Raw genomic sequence first — 22,508 nt, 5'->3', positions numbered from 1 at the left:
CTCTGTTTGCTTAAAGGAATTTCTGTAAGAAATATACTAAATATAGAAATAAACATACTAGACATCCCTAATTTTGGAAATAAATTGATCCAATTTAGCTCGATCGGAGAGTCCACTAGGCATACATGGGTTAATGTATTTTAAACCAATTACTTTTTGCTCGATTGCATCAAAATCCCAAGGCTTATTGAAAAACTCTCGTGTCAGTTTCCTTGGTAGAATCAGTGCTTGGTGTCTTTTTTATTTTATTTTTATTTGGGGGGAGGGGGGTAGTAAAAGAACGCTCCAGCAGTGAGGATCGAGCCCTCGACAGCCCAGTCACAAGGTGGACACAATACGCGACGGCGTAAGATTACCAGTTATGGAATGGCGATCTACTTCTTTAACTTTGTAGGTTACACAACACAAACAACAATTTTTTCTCATTTGATTTGGGGTTGTTTCCTTGTTTGTCCTTGTTTGTCAAAACATTATTTCTCCGCCATCAGCGTTTTCAGACGTACTTGTTGACGCCATAAATCCAGCCGATCGTCACGCACTCCATCATGGCGATCAAGAGCAGCGGGAAGGAGGCGGAAAATTGGTCAAACAGCGCCACCCAGTAGGAGCCACTACCCAGCACGAACAGCAGACCGATGAGGAAAGACGACCCGCAGATTATTGCTGAAACACAAAAGATACAGTTACCGCAATCGGGACAACTCGGCCTTTCCCGGCGAGCCGCGTTACTTTCGGAATTAGTTAACGTCAACAGAGAGATAAGCGGTTGATATATCGAATGTGGTGACATTGTGTTCTAATGGTGACAGTATATTGAATAATGAAGTTGTGTAATGCGATACTCTCTGAAACAAATTATCGTGATTTAGTGGACGACATGTTTTAACTTAACGATACTCGTTTTGTTATTTTTGTTTTCGTCCTGCGTGCTTTGGAAAGCATTGGTATTCAACAAGGAAAAACTATTTTATTTAACGATTCTATTCTACAGCTGGAAACTTGCGATAACATAGGTTACGGTGAACTTAAAATCAGCCGTAAAAACGCGGAAAAAAACACAGTGAACTTTGATTCATGTAAGTTTCTCTCTAACATATTGTGTGATATACCCTTATTGTTACTTCAATGCACTCAGCTTAGAATGCTTTGTAAGCAAATGTATGCTTATAAAAGTCCATATTTGCACAGTGTTGACCTTATTTGTTACTAAGGATGAAGAGTTTATATTAAATTACATAAGTATTTGAATTAGTATAGTGACCTTAAAAAACGTGAGCGCTACCCAATCAACCTCCGCGCAAAGATTTGACTGGTTCCGAGCATGGCTAACATCAAATCGCTGTCGCATTTACACACCACGTGATAGTGGTCGATTCAGATATTATTTTTTCAAGCCAAATATAACATGAAATATCTTTTTAAAAATTATTTAGGATGTCGGTTTGATCAGGTGACAGTGTTGTATACGCTTGGTATTTTTATTAGAGTAAAATATCTCCACGCTCCGAACACTCAGAGTACATGGTCGCAAAACGACATGCTGCATTTCTATATTTTTCAAATTATTCCATTCAGAAAAAAATGTCAGTGAATTCATCTATAAATGTATTAAAAGGAGTCAACTAACTGTATAACAAATACGAAAATTCGATTTGTCAATTCGCGCCTACTGGCGGATAATTTGCTTAAGATTGTATAGGACAAATGCAACGGTCGAAAATGTCCTACATCTGGATGTGACAGCTATGCAGAAAAGTTAAATTATGTAGAAATGAGCACTTTCCGACAATTTCCGCTTTTATGGAATGTTTCGTTTTAATGAATTCTCTTCTAAACGAAAATACATTTCAAGCGGAAAGTTTAGTCCCTTATGCGTGTGCGGACTGCACAGGATAATGTGGCAAGATACTTTACGCACATGCATTAAGCCCCGTTTTCCCAGAAAGCGACCAAAATCATGTATGATTAATGATTGTTCTTGTTAATAGATTGGCTACCGTTAACCCATACAGGATGGTATCCACTACGGGAGGTCTGAGCTGGAGGTATCAAATACTTATAGAGGAGGTAACCATTGCGATGACATTGAGAAACAACCTCATGATGGCCTCCCTTGTTATGATGTGGGGCGGTTTAGAGCAAACACCTTCTGATATATTTATTAAAGGGCCCTTTTCACGTTTTGGTAAATTGACAAAAAAAAAAAGTTGTTTCAGATTCGCAACTTTTCGTTTTAGTTCTGATATTTTTGAGGAAACAGTGGTACTGAACATTTTTGCTCTAAATTAGCCATTGTGTGCATCTTTTGACGATTTGAAAACATGAAAATTATAAAGCGTTGCAATGCGAAACGATTGAATAATTTGAAAAGTTCTGTTGTTGTCGTTATATTTTTTGGAACAAAGAGTTTTGCTTATATTAAGTAATGAATACATCCTTTATTGTATGAGCACGGATGGGCGAGTGGTCTAAGTGTATACTTTAACTCCAGGACTCCAGGGGTCAGTGGTTCGAGCCCTGTTGAGGGTTACTTTGCTCTCTTTTTTATTATATTCTTGATTTTTTTTTACTGGAGCTTTTTAGATCCAATGTTTACATTTATCAATATAAAGCATTTAATGACAAACTTCTATACATGCCAAAATCTGTGAAAAGGCCCCTTAAACCCTTTCAGTGCGGGAACCGAATTTTAAAGGCCTTTGCAAACAGTTTGGATCCAGATGAGACGCCACAGAACGTGGCGTCTCATCTGGATCCAAACTGTTTGCTATTCTGATAGTATTCTTTGAAAAAAATAGAAGAAAATGCTAATTTTAGACATTCTGCAGACGACATTTTAGCAGACGACAAATTTCCCAGCATGCAAAGGGTTAATATGCGGAAAATTGCAGATTTGAACATCAGATACCTTTCTGACAGAATAAACCATGCTTTAATCGAAATAAGGGGATATGGGAACATAACTTGTAGGAACTGTCTTATGTTCCTCTTTTATAAAGATAATATTTTATGTATTTAATAATATTTCTACCAAGAGATTTGTCATGACGACATTAAAAGGGAAAATAATTAATATTATCAACTTATGCTCCATAGGAATTTTTTATTCGGTGCGTTTTTTACAAAAACTGTGTGGTGACAAACAGTACATTCTGATATATTGTAAATGTAATGTTATTGTCATCAGGTTATAAACAGTAAGCGATATCCACAAACACTTAAACTTCAATTAAATGTCAAACTGAGACGCAGACAGGGACGTACTTGCGCGTTCGAGCGAAAATTAACTTTGCCAAAGGTACAAGGAACCATTCGGTCAAGCTAGAACATTCACTGAACACTGGATTTCTACCGCCGCATAAACACTAATATGGAATATCAAGAGCAAAAAACAATGGTAAAACATATATCAACAGATAAGTCATTTCCGGAAATTTTGAACTCTTTTTTCAATACTTCTGAGGTTCACTTTCTCGCCAGAAGTCTTTCTACGATATACGCGTTTCGAAATCTTTAAAATTGTAAATTACCATTAACAAACGTTTTTGATCAATAAAACCGCGACATGTCAACACATTTCACTAGCTGTGATTCCGTTGACATTCTGCTTTCCACACCCAGAAAATAACATACGTCTGCTACTGGGAGGCGTGTCACATCGAATGAAAGAATATCCTAAAAAATAAGTATTGAAAACACACATTTCATACATAGAGATAATTATGCTGGTACTTATGTACGGTCTAAAATCGCGACTGGTTAAACATGGAATTAAATGCAAATACAAACGTCTTGTACAATATAATTAGTTAAAGTGTCGAGTGTTTAAAATAATTGTGAAAATGCCCTTTTTGGTAAATTTTGCATATGTGCATCAATATGAACTAACGTAATGAATACACTGAAATATACAGTTGCAATGAATCATTTGCACAATCACTACACAATGTGTATAGTACTTTAACAATTGAAATAAAATAATAATTTTGTTTATATTATATTATTGCGGCTCATTTGTTTTCTGTGATAATCGTTGTATTTCAAGTTTGTTTTCCTAAATGTGTATGTGCAATACATTTCACAGCAATTTATTTGTTATCGTACAGACCTATTACGATGTGAATTTAGATTACACTCGTAGAAAGGCGCTTATAAATTTAGGATGCTCGTATTGAAACTTTTCATTAAACCATATTTATTTATCTTTAGCAGAAGCTATTAACACTTGCATTGTCCAGTTTTATAATATGCTTAAACTGTTTTTCTCCTTTTGAATTTAAATTGTTTGAAAATTGCCCTCCCCCTCCCCCCTCCCCCCCCCTCCCCCCTCCTATTTAATATCATTGTCACAGTGTGAATGGATTTGCAACAATAGCGTTTGTTCTGGATTGTAGACACCGCACCATAAATCGGTGTACCAGTTTGACTGTCCCATTAAGACGACAATAGCGTATGGGCATGTGCATTGAATACACAAACAACAACTTGCTTGGAGTAAGACAAAAACAAGCCATAAATATGGTATTTTAAACCGGACTAAACTGGTTATCAACAGCTATGAGGCATTATAACCAGTTAGTTTTCTATGAAACGTAAAACAATTTTTTAAAGAAAATTTTAAAAACTTTGCAGAGAAGGTTTGGTTTTGAATAAAAATCATAATTTTATTATTATCTGGCAAATAGCATTATCTGGCAAATAGCATTTAAAAGTGAAGTCATTGCCTAGAACATACGGAATATTACGCTAGTCAATTGTTCCACCATGATTGTGTTTGTATCAGTCGAGTGGCTTGTTGATGACGTATCTCACGACATAGCGCATTCAACGAGACTGATACAAACACTAGTAACAATTGACTTGCGTGATATTCCTTTTATTATATCAAACTTTTAATCATTTAACTTAAAAAATGAGTTAATTAAAAGTAGTCCGGCTATAGTAAGGTAATAATACGGGAATTAATTCTGTGCAGTTGTATTTTACCGAATGATACAACTTGTATTTTTTGGGAACATAAAGCAGGTAAATAATAATGTGCTAAATGTGTGGCCTTGACCTGACATTCCAGTATAATTATGGTGCACAAATAAAGTCGCGAACACATTATACCTCTACACCGACCAGCTAACATATTAATTGCAGGTTTATTAATTATTAATTCACCAGAATGAATAATATGTTACAACGCCAGCATCATATTTCACGCTTATATGTCGTGATGACATATATATAGTTGCATCATTTCGATAAAAAATATTACCCTTCAAACAATGTCCTTGAAATATAAATGTTTACTGCGCACTGTCCTTGTTGAATGACCTATTTACTATCGGTAAATTGTTAGACAGCGATTTACATGCCGCATAATACATTTATAAAGCGCAGTCGAGCAAACACAATCAGACATTCATGAAAGAGGGATCAAGTGTACTCAAACAAAACATTGATCAGGTAAACTTTGATATTTGATATCAGAAGTGCACCTGCACATGAAAACATTACATACAACATTTAGTTTCGGAGACCTGTTGATAGTTTGTGAAACAAATTGTGATAATGTCCGCAAACTGCACCTTTTTTATGGCGCAAAACATCACGCGACATGACCACTCTGGATCAGCAGACGATTTATTTCATAAATCAATCTCTGGGTTAATGGTCGCCATCTTTCGAACTACTTTCAAAAGAACAACAACAACAACGGTGTGTAGAAATACCGAAATCCCCGTAATTACCGAAATCCCCCGAAATCCCCCGAAATCCCCAATAATATTTATTATTTATCAAAATACTGCGAATATTAAGATAGAATATTGCAAAATACAATCAATTCACTGATGAAAAATTGTTATTATCCATGTTTGGAAGTGAAAAACTAAAATATATACATAATTATTGGGATTCCAAGCCAGATATCCCCAGAAATCCCCAATACTATGTATTAATTATCAAAATACTGCGGATATTAAGATAGAATATTGCAAAATACTATTAATTCACTGATAAAAAATTGTTTTTATCCATGTTTGGTAGTGAAAAAAACTAAAATATACACATAATTATTGGGATTCCGAGCCCGAAATCCCCAGAAATCCCCAGAAATCCCCTAGAAATCCCCAATAATATTTATTATTTATCAAAATACTGCGGATATTAAGATAGAATATTGCAAAATACAAGCAATTCACTGATGAAAAATTGTTTTTATCCATGTTTGGTAGTGAAAAACTAAAATATATACATAATTATTGGGATTCCGAGCCCGAAATCCCCAGAAATCCCCAGAAATCCCCAATAATATTTATTATTTATCAAAATACTGCGGATATTAAGATCCGATTTTGCAAAATACAATCAATTCACTGATGAAAAATTGTTTTTATCCATGTTTGGTAGTGAAAAACTAAAATATATACAAAATTATTGGGATTCCGAGCCCGAAATCCCCAGAAATCCCCCAGAAATCCCCAATAATATTTATTATTTATCAAAATACTGCGGATATTAAGATAGAATATTGCAAAATACATTCAATTCACTGATGAAAAATTGTTTTTATCCATGTTTGGTAGTGAAAAACTAAAATATATACATAATTATTTGGATTCCGAGCCCGAAATCCCCAGAAATCCCCCAGAAATCCCCAGAAATCCCCAATAATATTTATTATTTATCAAAAAACTGCGGATATTAAGATAGAATATTGCAAAATACTATCAATTCACTGATGAAAAATTGTTTTTGTTCCATTTTTGGTAGTGAAAAACTAAAATATATACATAGTTATTGGGATTCCGCGTATGAATCCATAGTGCATGTTTTCACAAGCACGATCAGGAACAGAAATCCCCGCTGTAAAGCTCTTCAAGTGTCAAAAAATCATCTGGGTGGCTTTTGATATTAGAAAGAAGAGGTAAAGACAAAAACAGACAACAATATCTCACTTCTTTTGAAAAATATGGACTTGTAGCGGGGATTTCGGTAATTCTACATTCGCCCACAGAGTACCGAAATCCCCCATGTTTACATCTGAAAGTGTCAAAAATATCATTTGTATTCTTGGTTTTTGGCTTTGCTTGAATGTTAACGTGCAAAAAATAATATTAATGTTAATTATTAAGCACACTTGACAGCATAAGTTGCCGCTTAGGGGGGATTTCGGTAATTCTACATTCGCCCGCCGAGTACCGAAATCCCCCATATTCACGCCTTACAGGGTCAATATGTCATCGGTATGATTGTTTCTTGCCATCGCATAACTGTTAATGTACAATTAATGATATTAATATGAATTTTTAAGCACTCTTGACACCGCACGCTGCCTCTTAGCGGGGATTTCGGTAATTCTACACAAGAGCATAGACACGCGCCGGTACCGAAATCCCCGCTGTACAAACCTGCAAGAGTCGAAGAATCATTATATTGCTTACTCATTGTAGAAATCAGTCAGAAAGACAAAAAACTATCAACAATATCCCCTTTGGTGACCTAGGTTGAAAAATTATCACTTAGGCCAGGGATTTCGTTAATTCTACACAAGAGCATAGACACGCGCCGTTACCGAAATCCCCGCTGTACTAACCTGCAAGAGTCAAAAGAATCATTATATTGCTTACTCATTGTAGAAATCAGTCAGAAAGACAACCAAATCAGTAAAACTATTTGTCACTTAATTACAGTAAACTTATTGCATGTTAATTTTTCAACAATATATATATACATGTATATATTATTATATATAACAGATCTTGAAAAAAACATACATCAAACTTCAAATTGATTTAGTAAATTATAGGCTTTACTTGGTATTGTGACATTGACACCACTCATGCATGCGACTATACAATTATACAACTATAGAACACATTATTTATGAGAAATTCCAATACATCAACATAATTATCGTCCCAGATTTAAGGCAGATAATCTAGTGCTTTTTTGCTGCCATTTTTACTATTACACATATTTTCATTTTATGTTATGATGCATTGATCTTGTTTCTAAATTAACCAAGCAATCATGTTAAACTTTTGAAGAAAGATGTTGTCTGATAAATATAGAAAATATAATCACTACAAAGTGAACAAAATTAAGTTGACTACTGTGACCAACAAAGATTTGCCAAACAGCAATTCAGATCATGATTTTAATTAAATACAAGTAATATGAAAGTCTGCCTATTGGATCCCAGTTAAGACTTATTTGTCAAATCTGAACATTAATTTTTTCCTTAGCCATGTAGAATTGGGGACTAAATACCATCAAGTCATGTTTAAAGGAGCAGGGTATAGCACGCTGCTATTGATCTCTTGAGCTTTCACATGAATTTTACGGGCAATTTTCATACAACAAATGATATTACAGGCCCGTACCCAGGCCATGGGCCCAGGGGCCCGGGCCCCCCAGCTGGCTGTCGAACTATGATTTTTTTTTTTAATAATCGGCCCACTGCAATTTTTTTTCTCGTGCAAGGGCCCACAGTATACTTTCCCTCAAAACAAAAGAGCAGCTATGTTTTATTGTCCCTGATAAACAAGGGGATTAACGCTCGCCAATCGAAATAAGCCTCTAGGCAATGTTTTCTTATCGCCTTGTACACACATCCCCGATCAGTCCCCCATTGTGATCATTAATGCTTCACCTATCGATGGTTGATGTAACATGTATTTTGATACGTGCAGCGAATGGAAGCAACTGCTACAGGAGTTCGTAAACTATGGTCTGATAATTGCCGTCGCAAGTTTTTTTCTTCGTTGAGAAGGCCATAGACGTATTTTTCCCTACTAAAAGTTATTTTTTTTAAACCTTTTATTGGAAATTTTTAGGTCCCAATATATACTTTTTGCATTGAGAATAGGGCCCTGAATTTGAACCGGAACAAATAAACTGACAAAGGTATTAAAACTGAGTATTTTTAATTTTTGAAAGGAAATCACTGAACAAGACTACGATGAGATAGTTAACATGTTTGTTTAAAAGAAAAACAGTTCATAAATTTGCCGAGCAACAGATAAGAATTTGGCAGAATTCAGTATTTAAAATAATTGAGTACCGAGAATTGAGTAATATCAACCTATTAATGGCCCATTGGTAAAAAAATGAAAATTGAAACAACAAATTGATCTCATTATATAAGTTAACCTGATCCAGTGTAGAAAAATATTGTATAATTAAATCATCTCTTTCCTTGAATTTGTTTGAAAACAGTCAAATATGTTAAATTGATTATTTAAGACTTTCATTATTTCCCCCAAATATAAGACGTTTCGCGCATTTTTTTCCTCAAAAATGACAAGGTCTTTCCCAAAGAATCAGATTTAAAAAAAAACCTGTGACGTTATTGATTTGTGAAAAAAAATGATGGAAGCAATACGAGAGTTGATGTGGATAATTGTCAGTTTAAACCTGTAAGTTTCGGAAATCTAAAGCTTTTAATATTGTTGTGAATTCACACCAATGTTTTAAGTTTAAGACTTCCGAAATGTACTGATTTACTTGTTATATTCCATTTATTCATATCACAAAATACGTTTTTTATAAGCATTAAAATTCACTTTGCAAAGTGCCAAATTAAAAAAAAGTATATATATATAGGGAGGGGGGACCCCTCCCAAACCCTCCCCGGTTGGGCCCCCCCAGTAAAAAAATCCTGGGTACGGCCCTGTATTATATAGTGTAATGATAAAGCATTATGAGCACAAATTATATCTCTTACTAGTGGTGCAAAAATCTATTAAGTGTCATATTTCAAAAGAAAATTTATATAAAAAGGTATTATTAATTGTTAAAACGTTATAAAAGGTTATTTCAATTCACTAAAGCATTTAATTACAAGAACAAGTGCATTTTATGTCCATTACAATACATGTAACAGTATTGGCATTGTATTTATCTGCATTTGATGTATTTAATACACTTTAAAATGCAGACAAGACACACTTCTAACAGAAACAAATGTATTTTTTTCTGCATTTTTCCAGCATTAATACTCTTCAAGTGTATTTTTTATCATCCCAAATACACTTTACCAGGAAAAAGGTATGTTAAAATGCATTTTTAGTTTGTTTTAAGTATATTTTCAAATGCATTAAGACACTCTTTTCTTTTGCAAAAAATGTTGAACAAAAACTTGAAAATATTTAATATACTAAAGTGTTGTAATAATTAAAGTTTTGTATGAGCATCAAAAACAGTGTCAAATTCATACCAGTGCCTATTTAGTAGCAGTAGGCCTTATATGGTCTACTTGTGGTAGAAATAATGCATTTTGTATAAAACAACATACATAAATTAAAAAATATAGCTGCCCATACAGTTCAATACAATGTTCAATTAACTACACTATGCAAAGTTGAAATATGACATCAAGCTTGGAATAATCTTTTCAATAATGAATAATATGCTGTTTTAATTTATAAGTGAAATAGACACTTGCATATAAAAACTGATTTAACATCAAAACTAAATGTTTAATTTGATTTTTAGCTCCACTGGCCAAAGGTCATGTGTCCATCGTGCATCCATGCATAAACTTTTCCTTTAAACATCTTCTCCTAAACTACTGGTCCAATTCTGATGAAATTTCTTAGGAATGTTCCTGGGGTGAACCTCTTTCAAATTTGTTCAAATTATGCCCCTGGGGTCAAATTTGACTCTGCCCTGGGGGTCACAAAATTGAAAATTTGCTTAAATAAGGTCCATAACAATCCGGCCTAGGGCTATCAAATTTGGTATATAGTGACATCTAATAGTCCTCTACCAAATTTGTTCAAAATTAATCCCTAGGGTCAAATTTTACCCTGCCCCGGGGGTCACAAAATTGAACATATGCTTATATAATACCTATTTTGTGATAACTTAAAAAAAATCTTGTCCATAACCATTAGGCCTAGGGATACACAATTTGGTATGTAGAGACATTGTATACTCCTCTACTTAGTTTGTTCAAATTATGCCCCAGGGGTCAAATTTGACCCTGCCCCGGGGGCCACAAAATCAATTATATGCTTATATAGTGCCTATTTTGTGAACATTTTAAAACTCTTCTTGTCCTTAACCATAAGGCATAGGGCTACCAAATTTGGTATGTAGTGACATGTTATAGTTCTCTACCAAGTTTGTTCAAATTATGCCCCTTGGGTCCAATTTGACCCTGCCCGGGGTCACATAACTGAACATACACTTATATGGGGCCTATTTTGTGAAAACTTTAAAAATCTTGTTGTCCATAACCATTGGGCCTAGGGCTACCAAATTTGTTCAAATAATGCCTCTGGGGTCAACTTTGACCCTGCCCCGGGGGGGGGGGGGGGTCACAAAATTGAATAAACGCTTTTAAAGTGCCTATTTTGTGAAATCTTTAAAATCTTCTTGTCGAAAACCATTTGGACTATGGCTACCAAATTTGGTATGCAGTAACATCTTATAGTCCTCTACCAAGTTTGTTCAAATTATGACTTTTGGGTCAAATTTGATCCTGAACCGCATGTCACAAAATTGAACATTATATACGCTTATATCTTGCTTATTTTGTGAAAACTTAAAAAATATTCTTGTCCTTAACTCTATGACCTAGGGCTACCACATTTTGTATGTTGTGAGATATAGTAGTCCTCTACAAAGTTTTCTCAAATTGTGCCCCTGGGGTTAAATTTGACCCAGCCCAGAAGGTCACAAAAGTGTACATGTGCTTAAATAGGGCCTATATTTAAGTATTTGCACATGCAGAGAAATTTGTTTCAACCTTTTTTCAGCAGTGGAGCGATACAGGGCCATCATGGCCCTCTTGTTTAAATACTCAAAAAATGAAACCAGTTTCATGCTTGCATGAACACAGTTTATAAATGCTGTCAGAATTATAAAATATGTAAGTACTATAAATACAAATGCCAGGGAAAAGTGCTTTTTTTACTAAAAAATTTGAATGAATATTACAATAATACATTCTGAATACTTTAGTATGTAATAAACAGTTTTGTCTGAGAAAATCACTAAATTTTATATATTTATTCAAATTCACATAAATCATATTTCAAAAAAACATAATTACTTCAAATCCTTTCACACAATACTGAAAAAAATGCACAGTTTCTGATTGTTATTGATTCTTTATTAATTTATACATGTACCATTTTTAATCTTGATGCATCCTCAATTGTATAATGCTCTGGAGGTCACTGGTGTGATCCCCAGTGTGGGAGCATTCTTAAGAAATCTCCAAGAGACACCTAAGTACTGGCTCTAGGCCCAGGAAACGAACTCAAGAGCATTTTACATACATGTACGTAGTTAGTACTTTAAATTTAATCGAACTAAAAATGGGTTAAAACTAACAACTGAAACCCTTATTAATACATTTTATTTTGAATCAAGCAAATGTGCAAATTCATTAAAAATAATGAGTAAAATTTAAAAATTCTACTTTAAAGTAATCATGATAATTTAGATCTTCAGAATATTTAATGATGATAATGATACAATTATATATATTCCCTAAATGATAAAAATAAAACATGTAATGTTAATTTATGAAAAAAACGTTTTAATTTTATCAATATCATGGTAATTACAACTAGATACAGGCAATTAGATCAGAAACGTGCATTTATTATATTAATGAACAACCCAGACATTTGTAGTGATTTATGGTCACTATTTGATTAACGTTCTATACATGACCTGTCATAAAAGGTATTTTTTAGCCAGTATTACAATCGGCAATGATAGTCTGTATTGCATACATATTCCAACGTCTATTATCGATTCGCTTCCTCAAACTGAACAAATATTTAATGTTTACATCGCGAACGTTATGCATCCAGTTTCACTTTCGGTTTGGTTGGTTTTGTAAACACCGTAATTTCATCTTAAAAATTGGATGATAGGGTGATTAAATAATAATGGAAAAGTAAATCGCTTGGGTAATAGGTCAAAATGCAACACAAATGAACGTTAATAGTGCTATTAATATCAAAGTTTCGGTAAAACGTTTGGCGCTAGTTCAACGCGCATCGTATACAGCCTCATAACAATAGACTGACAACCTTTTGGGTAGTAAAGTAGTAATACAAGGCAATATGGCGACCGTTAGCCACGAGGCCTATCTTACGGAGGAATCCGAGATAGCCGATGTATCACGATTGGCGACATGACGTTTTCAGTTATACTACAATGGAAAAGCGCCCACGAAAAATGAACTTGTGAGCGGGTGTTCTAAAATAAAAGACAAACTTCCGGGTTAAGCAGATTGGTGAATTTCGCTGAAACTTTAAGTTTTAGCTTAAAAATAAATTGTACATCCTGTTTCTATTCTTAAGTCTTAGCACGTATCAACGCCGGTCATTTTATAAGAAGATATTTGTTCGTTGCGATAATATACAGAAACCAATAGAGGTGCTTTTTCATATGCGTTGCCGTGATGTGTTAACATTTTAGGACTTTACTCTCAATTTTAACGAGAATCAAAGCGTCATGTCAATAATATAAGTCGTGTTCGGAGAAAATGGGCATAATGCATGTGCGTAAAGTGTTGTCCCAGATTAGCCTGTGCAGTCCACACCGGCTAATCAGGGACAACACTTTCCGCTTTTATGACATTTCTCGTTTAAATGAAGTCTCTTTTTAACAAAAATCCAATTAAGGCGGAGAGTGTCGTCCCTGATTAGCCTGTGCGGACTGCACAGGCTAATCTGGGACGACACTTTACGCACATGCATTATGCCCAGTTTTCTCAGAACACGACTCATAATAAAATTACGTTTACTATACAGGTATTTATTCGAAAACTAGAAATTGTTTCCCTGTCGACAATGTTCACACTAATATTTTGCTGTTTTGAACATTTAATTCACAGTTATAAATCACATTCAATTACCTAAAATCACGCGAAATCATTAAATAACAAGCAATTCTTTGACAGACAATATGTTGCGGTTGTTCTATATTATATTTGCGGAGACCTTTTTAAAATCAAACCGCGTGTATTGATGACGCCCTGACCTAACACCAGTCATTGACATCATTTGGCGTAGAATGAACAGGAAGTTCAGTTTATTTATTGAGTGCACCGGGATTCCTCAATATGGCCGTCGCCCCTAGAAGACGTGTTAGTTTGGTTATAGGGATAGTACGAGGTGCATGAAACGCCCCGTTTCACAGACAATCCAGAGTCACAAAGAAATTTTTGAAAAGCCCCTAGTACACCACACCTCGGTCTCATGCGGTAGAGGCTATGTATTGGTTCAGTGTGGGATCGAACCTGCGACCCGAGAGTTCTGGCGGACAAGTTAGCAGTTACGACTCAAGCATATATATGGCGGAAAGGTTTCACTTGTTTTCAATGTAGGGCTGAATATTTGTGGTTGCGAATTTTACAGCAAACGAAAATTCAGACCGCATATTAAGCTCATATCCAGACGCTCTTTTGATGCCTTACCTTACACACACCGAATTCCGGGTTTTAATTTTAGATCTTTAACAAAGTTGCACATTTAAGTTTTTTGACTTTAATTCTTGTTTAGAGGACATATTAGTTTTCTCATGCAAATATAGGGACCCACTTCAAATTTCTGGGGCCACGGGCTTATGGGATCTTATTTATCTACATCCCAGTATTTCCGGCGACAGATCAACGATAGCGACTCGAGGATGCATTTATATTGACATATGAATGCAGTTAATTCAACGAAGGCCTCACTTTTGGCGTCCTTACCTGAAACGAGCCACTTCCGGCGAGTGATAAACGGCAGGGGCTCCAGGTCATAAATGGAGGCAGTGAACCCCTCAATAGTGCCGAACTCCGAACCCATACCGAGGGAAAGCAACATCATGAAGAAGATGATCGACCAGAACGGGGCCGAGGGGCCAAACTCCACGATCGCCTGAGTGAAGATGATGAACGCCAGCCCGGTACCGGAAGCTGCCTAAATAGGCGAATCACAGCGTCATTTTTAAAGACGTATTACGGGTGAACAAATATTTTTGAAATGCCAAATGAAATGCCCGACTAGACAATCATAGCGTCATTTTAAAGGGAACTTTCGTATGACTCATTATATGAGGGCCGATGGGCGAGTGGTCTAAGCGATAGACTTTTACTTCAGGGGTTGGTGGTTCGAGCCCAGTTGAGGTTTGCTTTTCTTTCTTTAATTTTATTGTTTTTTAATGAAGCATTTTAGGTCCGATGTTTACATTTATTAATATAAAGATGTTAACATTTATCAAGCATTTAATGACTAACTTCAATTCATGCCAAAATCTGTGAAAAGGCCCCTTTAAGAAGCATAGCGTAACTGAGGGAAAAGTGGTTTTGACGATGGGGCGAAACGGTAAAAACTTATTCCCACATTTCAATTCAGGTCAACAACTGAAAAAACTTTTGTGTTTAATTGTAATATAGGCCAGTGTGGACGGTAATAGTCACATCAAGGTGGTCAGCTCAGTTGTTTAACCGTTTCTAATCGGATTGTAAGTACCAGCAGAACAATTAATTGTACTTACGTTACGGCAGTGACTAACACTTGCTCTGTTCAACAATTATCAATCCGAGACTTGTGCCCAACTGGGCTTATACTCTAAACTTTTCACCCATGCATTAATTTTGAAAATAAACTATAATCCCAACTTGAGCTGGCCTCGTTTTCCTCATTTATTTCGGAAAGATCTAGAATTAGAAAAAATGACATGTGTTTGTCAGCAAGAGAGGACGACTTTCAGCCTAATTTGTAAATAAAGGTGTTATCAAAATATTGATGAAAACATTGGTCGGTTATATCGACCCAGATAATTATTTAATTTTGCGTCAATGGTTAAAAATTCTCACAACGCACAAGAGTTAAAGGAAATGGGAATAAGAAAGCAGAAGTCCTAGAAGTTCGGCAATATATTTGTAAATAAGACGGAAAGAAAGACGCGGCGTAATTATTGTCAGAGTACCACATACATTTTACTGTGTCGCGACTCAACTAACCTGTAGTATGCTAACCTGTATGCGTATGCGCATGCGCGTTGTATGATGTGACATATGATATACACTTTTTATATTGCACCAGCATTTGCATGATACGCTTCCACTAAACATTTGCACAAATCTCCATACTGTATATTGGTTGAACGTTATTATGTTCATAAAATAACTCTGCGCACTATTTAAACACGCATTTTAATGTACAAAACCCTGTTTCTGGCATATGATATTCGTATAATATTGAATATAATCACGCTCAAACAAGCCTTTTTATAAAAAAAATTCTAGAAAGTACACTTTATTAGAAAGAATGTCATTCTTTCGCGGACTATATCCAAGTGTATGTACATTCGGGAATTGTTCTTACGCATCTGTATACATATGTCGGTAACGTAGTGATGTCATGCTACTGTAAATGCAGCTGTACCTAGTCAACATGGCATTGCGGCATTGAAACAGACTATATTTGGTTTGGCAAAAAAGACATTGACATTTATTACACATATGAGCCTCGTCCCGGGAAAACCAGGCTTAAAAGCATATGCGTAAAGTGTCATCCCTGATAAGCCTGTGCGGACTGCAAGGGCTAATCAGGTACGACACTTTCCGCTTTTATAATATTTTTAAGGAGGTGTCTTTTAAACGAAAATCCACTCTAGGAGGAAAGTGTCGTCCCTGATAAGGAACACATGCTTATCTGGGATGAAACTTCACACACGTGCATTAAGTCCAGTTTTCCCATAACGCGGCTTAAATTAGTTTTACTTGCTGCTCGAATGAATTGTCCATCATCCCGGTGGTATCCGACATTTAGAAAACAAGCTACAGGGCTGTATATATGTATAAAATATTGTCTCTGTCCTCCGAGACCCATATAAAAGATCTTGGGTGGAGATGTCGGTAAACAAGTTTATTCATTTCATATACTACCTTGTTATGTATGAAGTATGCTATTATGATGGACTTTTCGTGTATGTTTTTATTCGAAATTATCATATTTTGTAAATAATCAGTTGAAAACTGTATGTTTATAAACGCTGATGCTAGAGTTCACGTAGAAATATGTGAGAAACGGTGTAAAAAATATGACATTTTACCGTACGCCTTGTGTATGATATCAGGTTTCACTCTTGAGACATATTAATTATTACAGCATCTGATATGAGTTTTGTCAGTTACCTTGAACCAGTTGTTGGAGACTGTGCCAAGTTGTTTAACCTTAAGAAAGAGTAGTAAAAACATATGAAGAACATTGCACAATGCCTCCATCTTAACTTACATCCATCCCCTTGCGAGTACTTTATGATTTTCATTTGAAACACAATCTAAGTGTTCCAATTATGGGCCCATATACTTGAATTTAGTTCCTATACTCAAACATCATAAGAAAAAAGGAGCAGTTCACATTAGTATTGCCCCAAACGCAACTCCGCAACGAAAAAGATGTTATTGCCTATTTTAAAATGGACGTTTGTCCCTCCGACCGTCCGTCTGTCTGACAAATTATTGTTGCGCTTGGTAAATGCAATACACCGTCTTTATAACGCCTCATGAGCGTTGGTGATCTGGTATTTAATTCATAGCAGAAAATGTAAAAGAAATCTTTATAAATATATTAGAATCTTAACTTCTTTATTGTATTACTGCATGGGTATCAGTGAGGTCGTAGAGTACTTGATGACCACTTCGTAATAGAGATAGTCCTGGGTCCGGTTTAATAAAAAACTACAAAACACGACTGTAGTCGCGCGACTGTGCGGTCGACCGACGGTTGTCGGCCGCCAACTGACAAATTGTCGCGTTCACGGAGAAATTTGCGGCGACTGTGGTCGCATGACTGTGTGGTCAGTCGACTGCGGTGGTTGTAGTCGCTATTTTTAGAAAATTATCACTTCCGCCATCAACATTTTTTTATTTATTGTGCGAAAACTCATATCACGAAAAGTAAATCTTAAATTTGTTAAAATAATATGAAATTATTTGTTTAAATAGAATTCGCTTGCGGATTCTTCGTCAAAGGTGTGTTGGTAATAATATTCATTAAGTGTTCAAAGTTCAAATACAAAATCTGACGAATGAAATAAAATCTACTACTATGGTTCACGCGTCTCTGGACAATGTCCTTTCGCGTGTCAAAATTGCAGAACCTCAAACATACTTGCCGACGCAGTTTCAAGATGTTGGTACTAAAGACCGTACATTTATATGAATATTCACCGTATACCAATATGAATTAGTGCGCTCGACAAATCGGACGGAAGGAAGGATCGAATGAATAATGCTCGTAGATCGAGGAAAACGCGTGCAAAAACTGCATTGTGGAGTCTGGATGTCTACGGATGTCTTTAAAACCAAATAGCGGGTTTGCAATCAGCTCTAGAATTCACTTATGATTATGGACATACTGCTGAGACATTTTTGTTAAAATGTTCTTTTACATCTGGCTTCTAAATCTGCCCAATAATTATTGCACTTAAAGGTTTGATACATTGCATTATCGTCTGCAAAATTCATATTAATGAGAATCTATCTAAATAAGGTTGATATTTCTATTTTATAGGATTGAACTTATGACACTTTATCTGGGCAATGATCGTTTTGTTAATTATTCATATTCCATTGTAAATTTCACTTCAACTTGATAACATACTCGAATAATATGTATGGGACTCTTCTAAATAAATCTAGGTACATGGTGCTGAGAAAATTGTATTTTGGGGAGTTCGTTCCTGCATATTTTATAATACTGTCAACATATCTGAGATTTGCTTTATTGATACCATGCTGTTTTGTCTAAAGTAAACGGTATTTTTATACGAGATATATTTCACATCTGATCTGAAAAAAACGTCATGAATTCGTACTGTCGGTACTAGAAGATTAATGAAATGAATATTTGAAGCATCTGTCAGTATTACAAAAAAGTTTACTTACACTTGTCTGTATTTAAAATATTAGTCTGGTTATTGATGGCTCAAAACTGATCTAGTAATCCGAGTGTTTTTTAGCATTATTTTTGTGATTTAATTTTATTATTGATGTCTTTATCAATATATCATTTTATTTCTCAACCTACAAAAATGACGTAATGATTCATGAGGGAAAATACTAATCCTTTATTTGTTGATATTTGTTTCTGTTTTTCCCTTCATTCGTTGTAACCACAAATTCTTTCTTCTAAAAGCCATTATTCATTATTAATATTGATGTAGGTTATATGACTCATTCAATATTGTTATTACAAAATTACATTGGTACTGTTTCTTTTATATAAACACGAAGTGATGAAGCTATTATTGGAGTAACATTAAAGTTGTGCACATGTAACTAAGTATCAACACCATTTTACTTTACACTTTACTGCATGTATAAATCATGTGTGCGTATGGTATAAGTATTGCCGTTTTTTATACCATGGTGTATTTTTACAATTTTAAAAGAATGCTATCAATATACATATATGTTGTCATTCCATATAGTTCAGCATATATATGAGCCGTACTCTGTCAAAAGTGGGTTAAATGCATGTGCGTAAAGTGTCGTCCCAGATTAGCCTAGGCAGTCCGCACAGGCTAATTAGGGACGATATTTTCCGATTTTATGATATTGTTCGTTTAAAGAAAGTGCCTCCTTAACAAAAGTCTATTTTAGGCACACAGTGTCGTCCCTGATTAGCCTGTGCGGACTAAACAGGCTAATAGTGGAAGCTACTTTACGCACATGGATTAAACCCCCTTTTTACAGAGCACGGACCATATGTATAGTAATGCGTCAACGGGACACGTTGAATGTAAAATCAGTGCCTTCAACTGAATTCATCTCAACGTACGTGTACAATTTGCGAATTATAGGCCAAGATAAGTTCAAAAGAAAGTTGCCCTTAATGAGCAGTTTATTGAATGATATTGGTGCACATAAACCCGGGATTATTTGCGCATTGCCTTCCTGTGGGACTAACCTTTAACTTTCAGTGAACAGTTTGCACTCCTCTCTTGTATTAATACTACTCTTTATAAGCCGGGAGAAAAATAAATGACGCGACGTTTAGCATCATAAAACATATTTATCCCATTGTTATTAAGGTAAATCAATTAAGTGCATTTCTTCTAAACTACTGATATGTATTACTTTCCCTTGCTCGAGACATCCGTGTATTGGATGGGAAATACGCATATTGATGATACAATATTGTATACATTTCGGAAACGTATTCTAGATCTAAAGCAAAGGTGTCTATGAGCTCCAATAGCTCTCTCCTTGGTAAGCGAAATCGACAGAAAAGTTCATCATCATTGTACATGTCTAATGGATTCAACCTATCTCTAAAAACTCGCTCTCTTCGAAAATGTCTTCGCATTCGATGAATGAGGCCGCCATGATTAAGCTCGAAACTATCCGCGTTCATTTTGCACGGGTTTTCAATGCCGACAAAGAGTCAAGCGACGAGCAGTCGTGGTGTGAGAGGTAGACTGCGGTCGCTCGACAATATGTCGAACAACGCGCGGTCGATTGACGACCGTCGCTCTCCATTAAACACGGCTGTCGTCGCAAGACGATTATTCGCTGGTACAACCATAGTCGCCCGACCATGGTCGCTCTCATTAAACCGGACCCAGGTTCTATACTACTTTAGCGACTTCCCCAAAGACACTAACCCAATCCCTGTTCTACCCCGAGAAAAGACTGGAAAGTGCGTCAATAAGCAGTATTTGTTTGATGCAATCGGGCTCAAAATATAAATAAAAATTGACAAATGAAAAATGGAAACACATTTACTTCATCTAAGAACTTTGCCAGACTGCAGTTCCACACGTTCTGTACTTCCGCTGTCAAATTGACGGCATATGTCGTCTGCCACACTTCCTGAGATATGTTGGCCATCGTAGGAAACGTCTCTTGCCACATGAGAAAGTTACTTCAAAGAAAATAAAACGTTTCCTTCAAATAGTTGAATGTTTTTACAATGCGTTCGTTCGTGTTAATGTTCTTTTTAGAACAACTTGTAAAGGCACCATTGCAAAACAAATGTTTTTCGAGCTACTGTTGATTTTGTTTTAATGATATTTTTATTTAAAGCACCTACAATCTCCCATATGGTCATCGCCGAATGTAAATTTTCCGTTATGATACGGGGGATATTGCGAGGTACAGGAGATGCCCCGTTCCATGAAAACCCAGGGTCTTTTAGTGCCCATTTTGAAACAAATCGTACACAGCAACTCATGTTCACGTCTCATGCGCAATACGATTATCCCATGTATGCATAGTGCACTTTCCTATCCTTCAATATTTGATCAATTCAGTTCCAAAATTAGGGATGTATGGTATATTTATTTCTATATTTAGAATATTTCTTACATAAATTCCTTTAAGCAAACAGCGTAGACCCTGATGAGATGCCGCATCATGCGGCGTCTCATCAGGGTCTACGCTGTTTGCCAACGCATTTTTTCTAGACTCTATGCATAAATGGGTTAAGTAAGTTAGGGTTGAACGAGGGATTGAACATTCGACCCCGAGATCTTGAAACAGAGTGATGCCACTAGATCTGCCCATCTGGTCATATTATTGATTAAGCGACATTTCTATGCAACGGTCAATATCTGAATGTCCAGCCCTTGTTATTGTAAGGCTATCTTTTATGTAAACAAGTTTTGCCATTTAAGTGGTTTGATTCGTATTCTCGAGGAAAGCCTTTTTCTGAAAAGACAACTAAAACATTACTGGTCTAAATAAAAGCCCTTTTTAAATGAATACTGTATGAATTTAACATAAAAGCATTTTAGGATGTTGCGGAAAAGATGGCAATAACCACCTGCACAATAGGGCTAAAATACCGACCACGCCTTACTGATTTATATTTTGCAGGTATATGTATCTTAAATCCGATTTTTACTGTTGGCAACCTGCGCCTAAGATAGGATTACGTCGTCAAGTTTTCAGTACTTGTATACGTCCAACTTCAATCGACTTGGCATGATCTAAATTCATTGCTTATGTGCAGTCGTTCCTTATCAAACATCGCATTGAAATGATCGTAATGACTGAAACAATGTGGTCATGATTTTGTACACATTCCATTTACCTATCTATTTGTACTGCTCCTATGAATTGCCTTTCATCAAGGTATCCACGACGCCTTGAAAATATCAATTCAAACTGCAGCAATCAGTTTTTCAATACCAAGCAGGCATCGAGGCATTGAAATCATCTATACTTACTGCTCTATACAGTCGTCCATCCTCAACTTGGCATGGAGGCCTTGAAATTATCTATACCTACAGCTCCAAGGCAATGTCCATCATCCAAGTGGCCTTGAAATAGTTTATTCTTAATGCCGACGCAGTTGTTCATCATACAGGTTACTTAAAGGCATTGAAAGTATCTATACTAACAAGGCATTGAAAGTATCTATACTAACAAGGCATTGAAAGTATCTATACTAACAGCTTCAAGCAGTTGTCCATCATCAAGTCTGCCTTGACATTATATATACTTACTGCTATAAGCAATTGTCCATCATCCTGTTTGACATTTAGGC

At 35.7% G+C, this 22,508-nt stretch overlaps 1 protein-coding gene across 1 annotated transcript in view; it reads right to left on the bottom strand.

The window, feature by feature from the left end:
* The window catches only part of LOC127863334 (sodium- and chloride-dependent transporter XTRP3-like), a 49,751-nt gene that overhangs the window by 3,896 nt on the left and 23,347 nt on the right, over window positions 1-22,508 (bottom strand). Inside the window, exons 6-8 of the mRNA XM_052402756.1 lie at window positions 20,744-20,882; window positions 14,714-14,924; window positions 504-663 (exon numbers count right to left, since the gene is read on the bottom strand). Coding sequence (XP_052258716.1) covers window positions 504-663; window positions 14,714-14,924; window positions 20,744-20,882 — 510 coding nt within the window. The remainder of the gene's footprint in view (window positions 1-503; window positions 664-14,713; window positions 14,925-20,743; window positions 20,883-22,508) is intronic.

This window comes from Dreissena polymorpha, unplaced genomic scaffold (genome assembly GCF_020536995.1).
Source record: "Dreissena polymorpha isolate Duluth1 unplaced genomic scaffold, UMN_Dpol_1.0 chrUn005, whole genome shotgun sequence".
Lineage (NCBI taxonomy): Eukaryota > Metazoa > Mollusca > Bivalvia > Myida > Dreissenidae > Dreissena > Dreissena polymorpha.
This window is presented reverse-complemented; position numbering and strand designations above follow the sequence as displayed.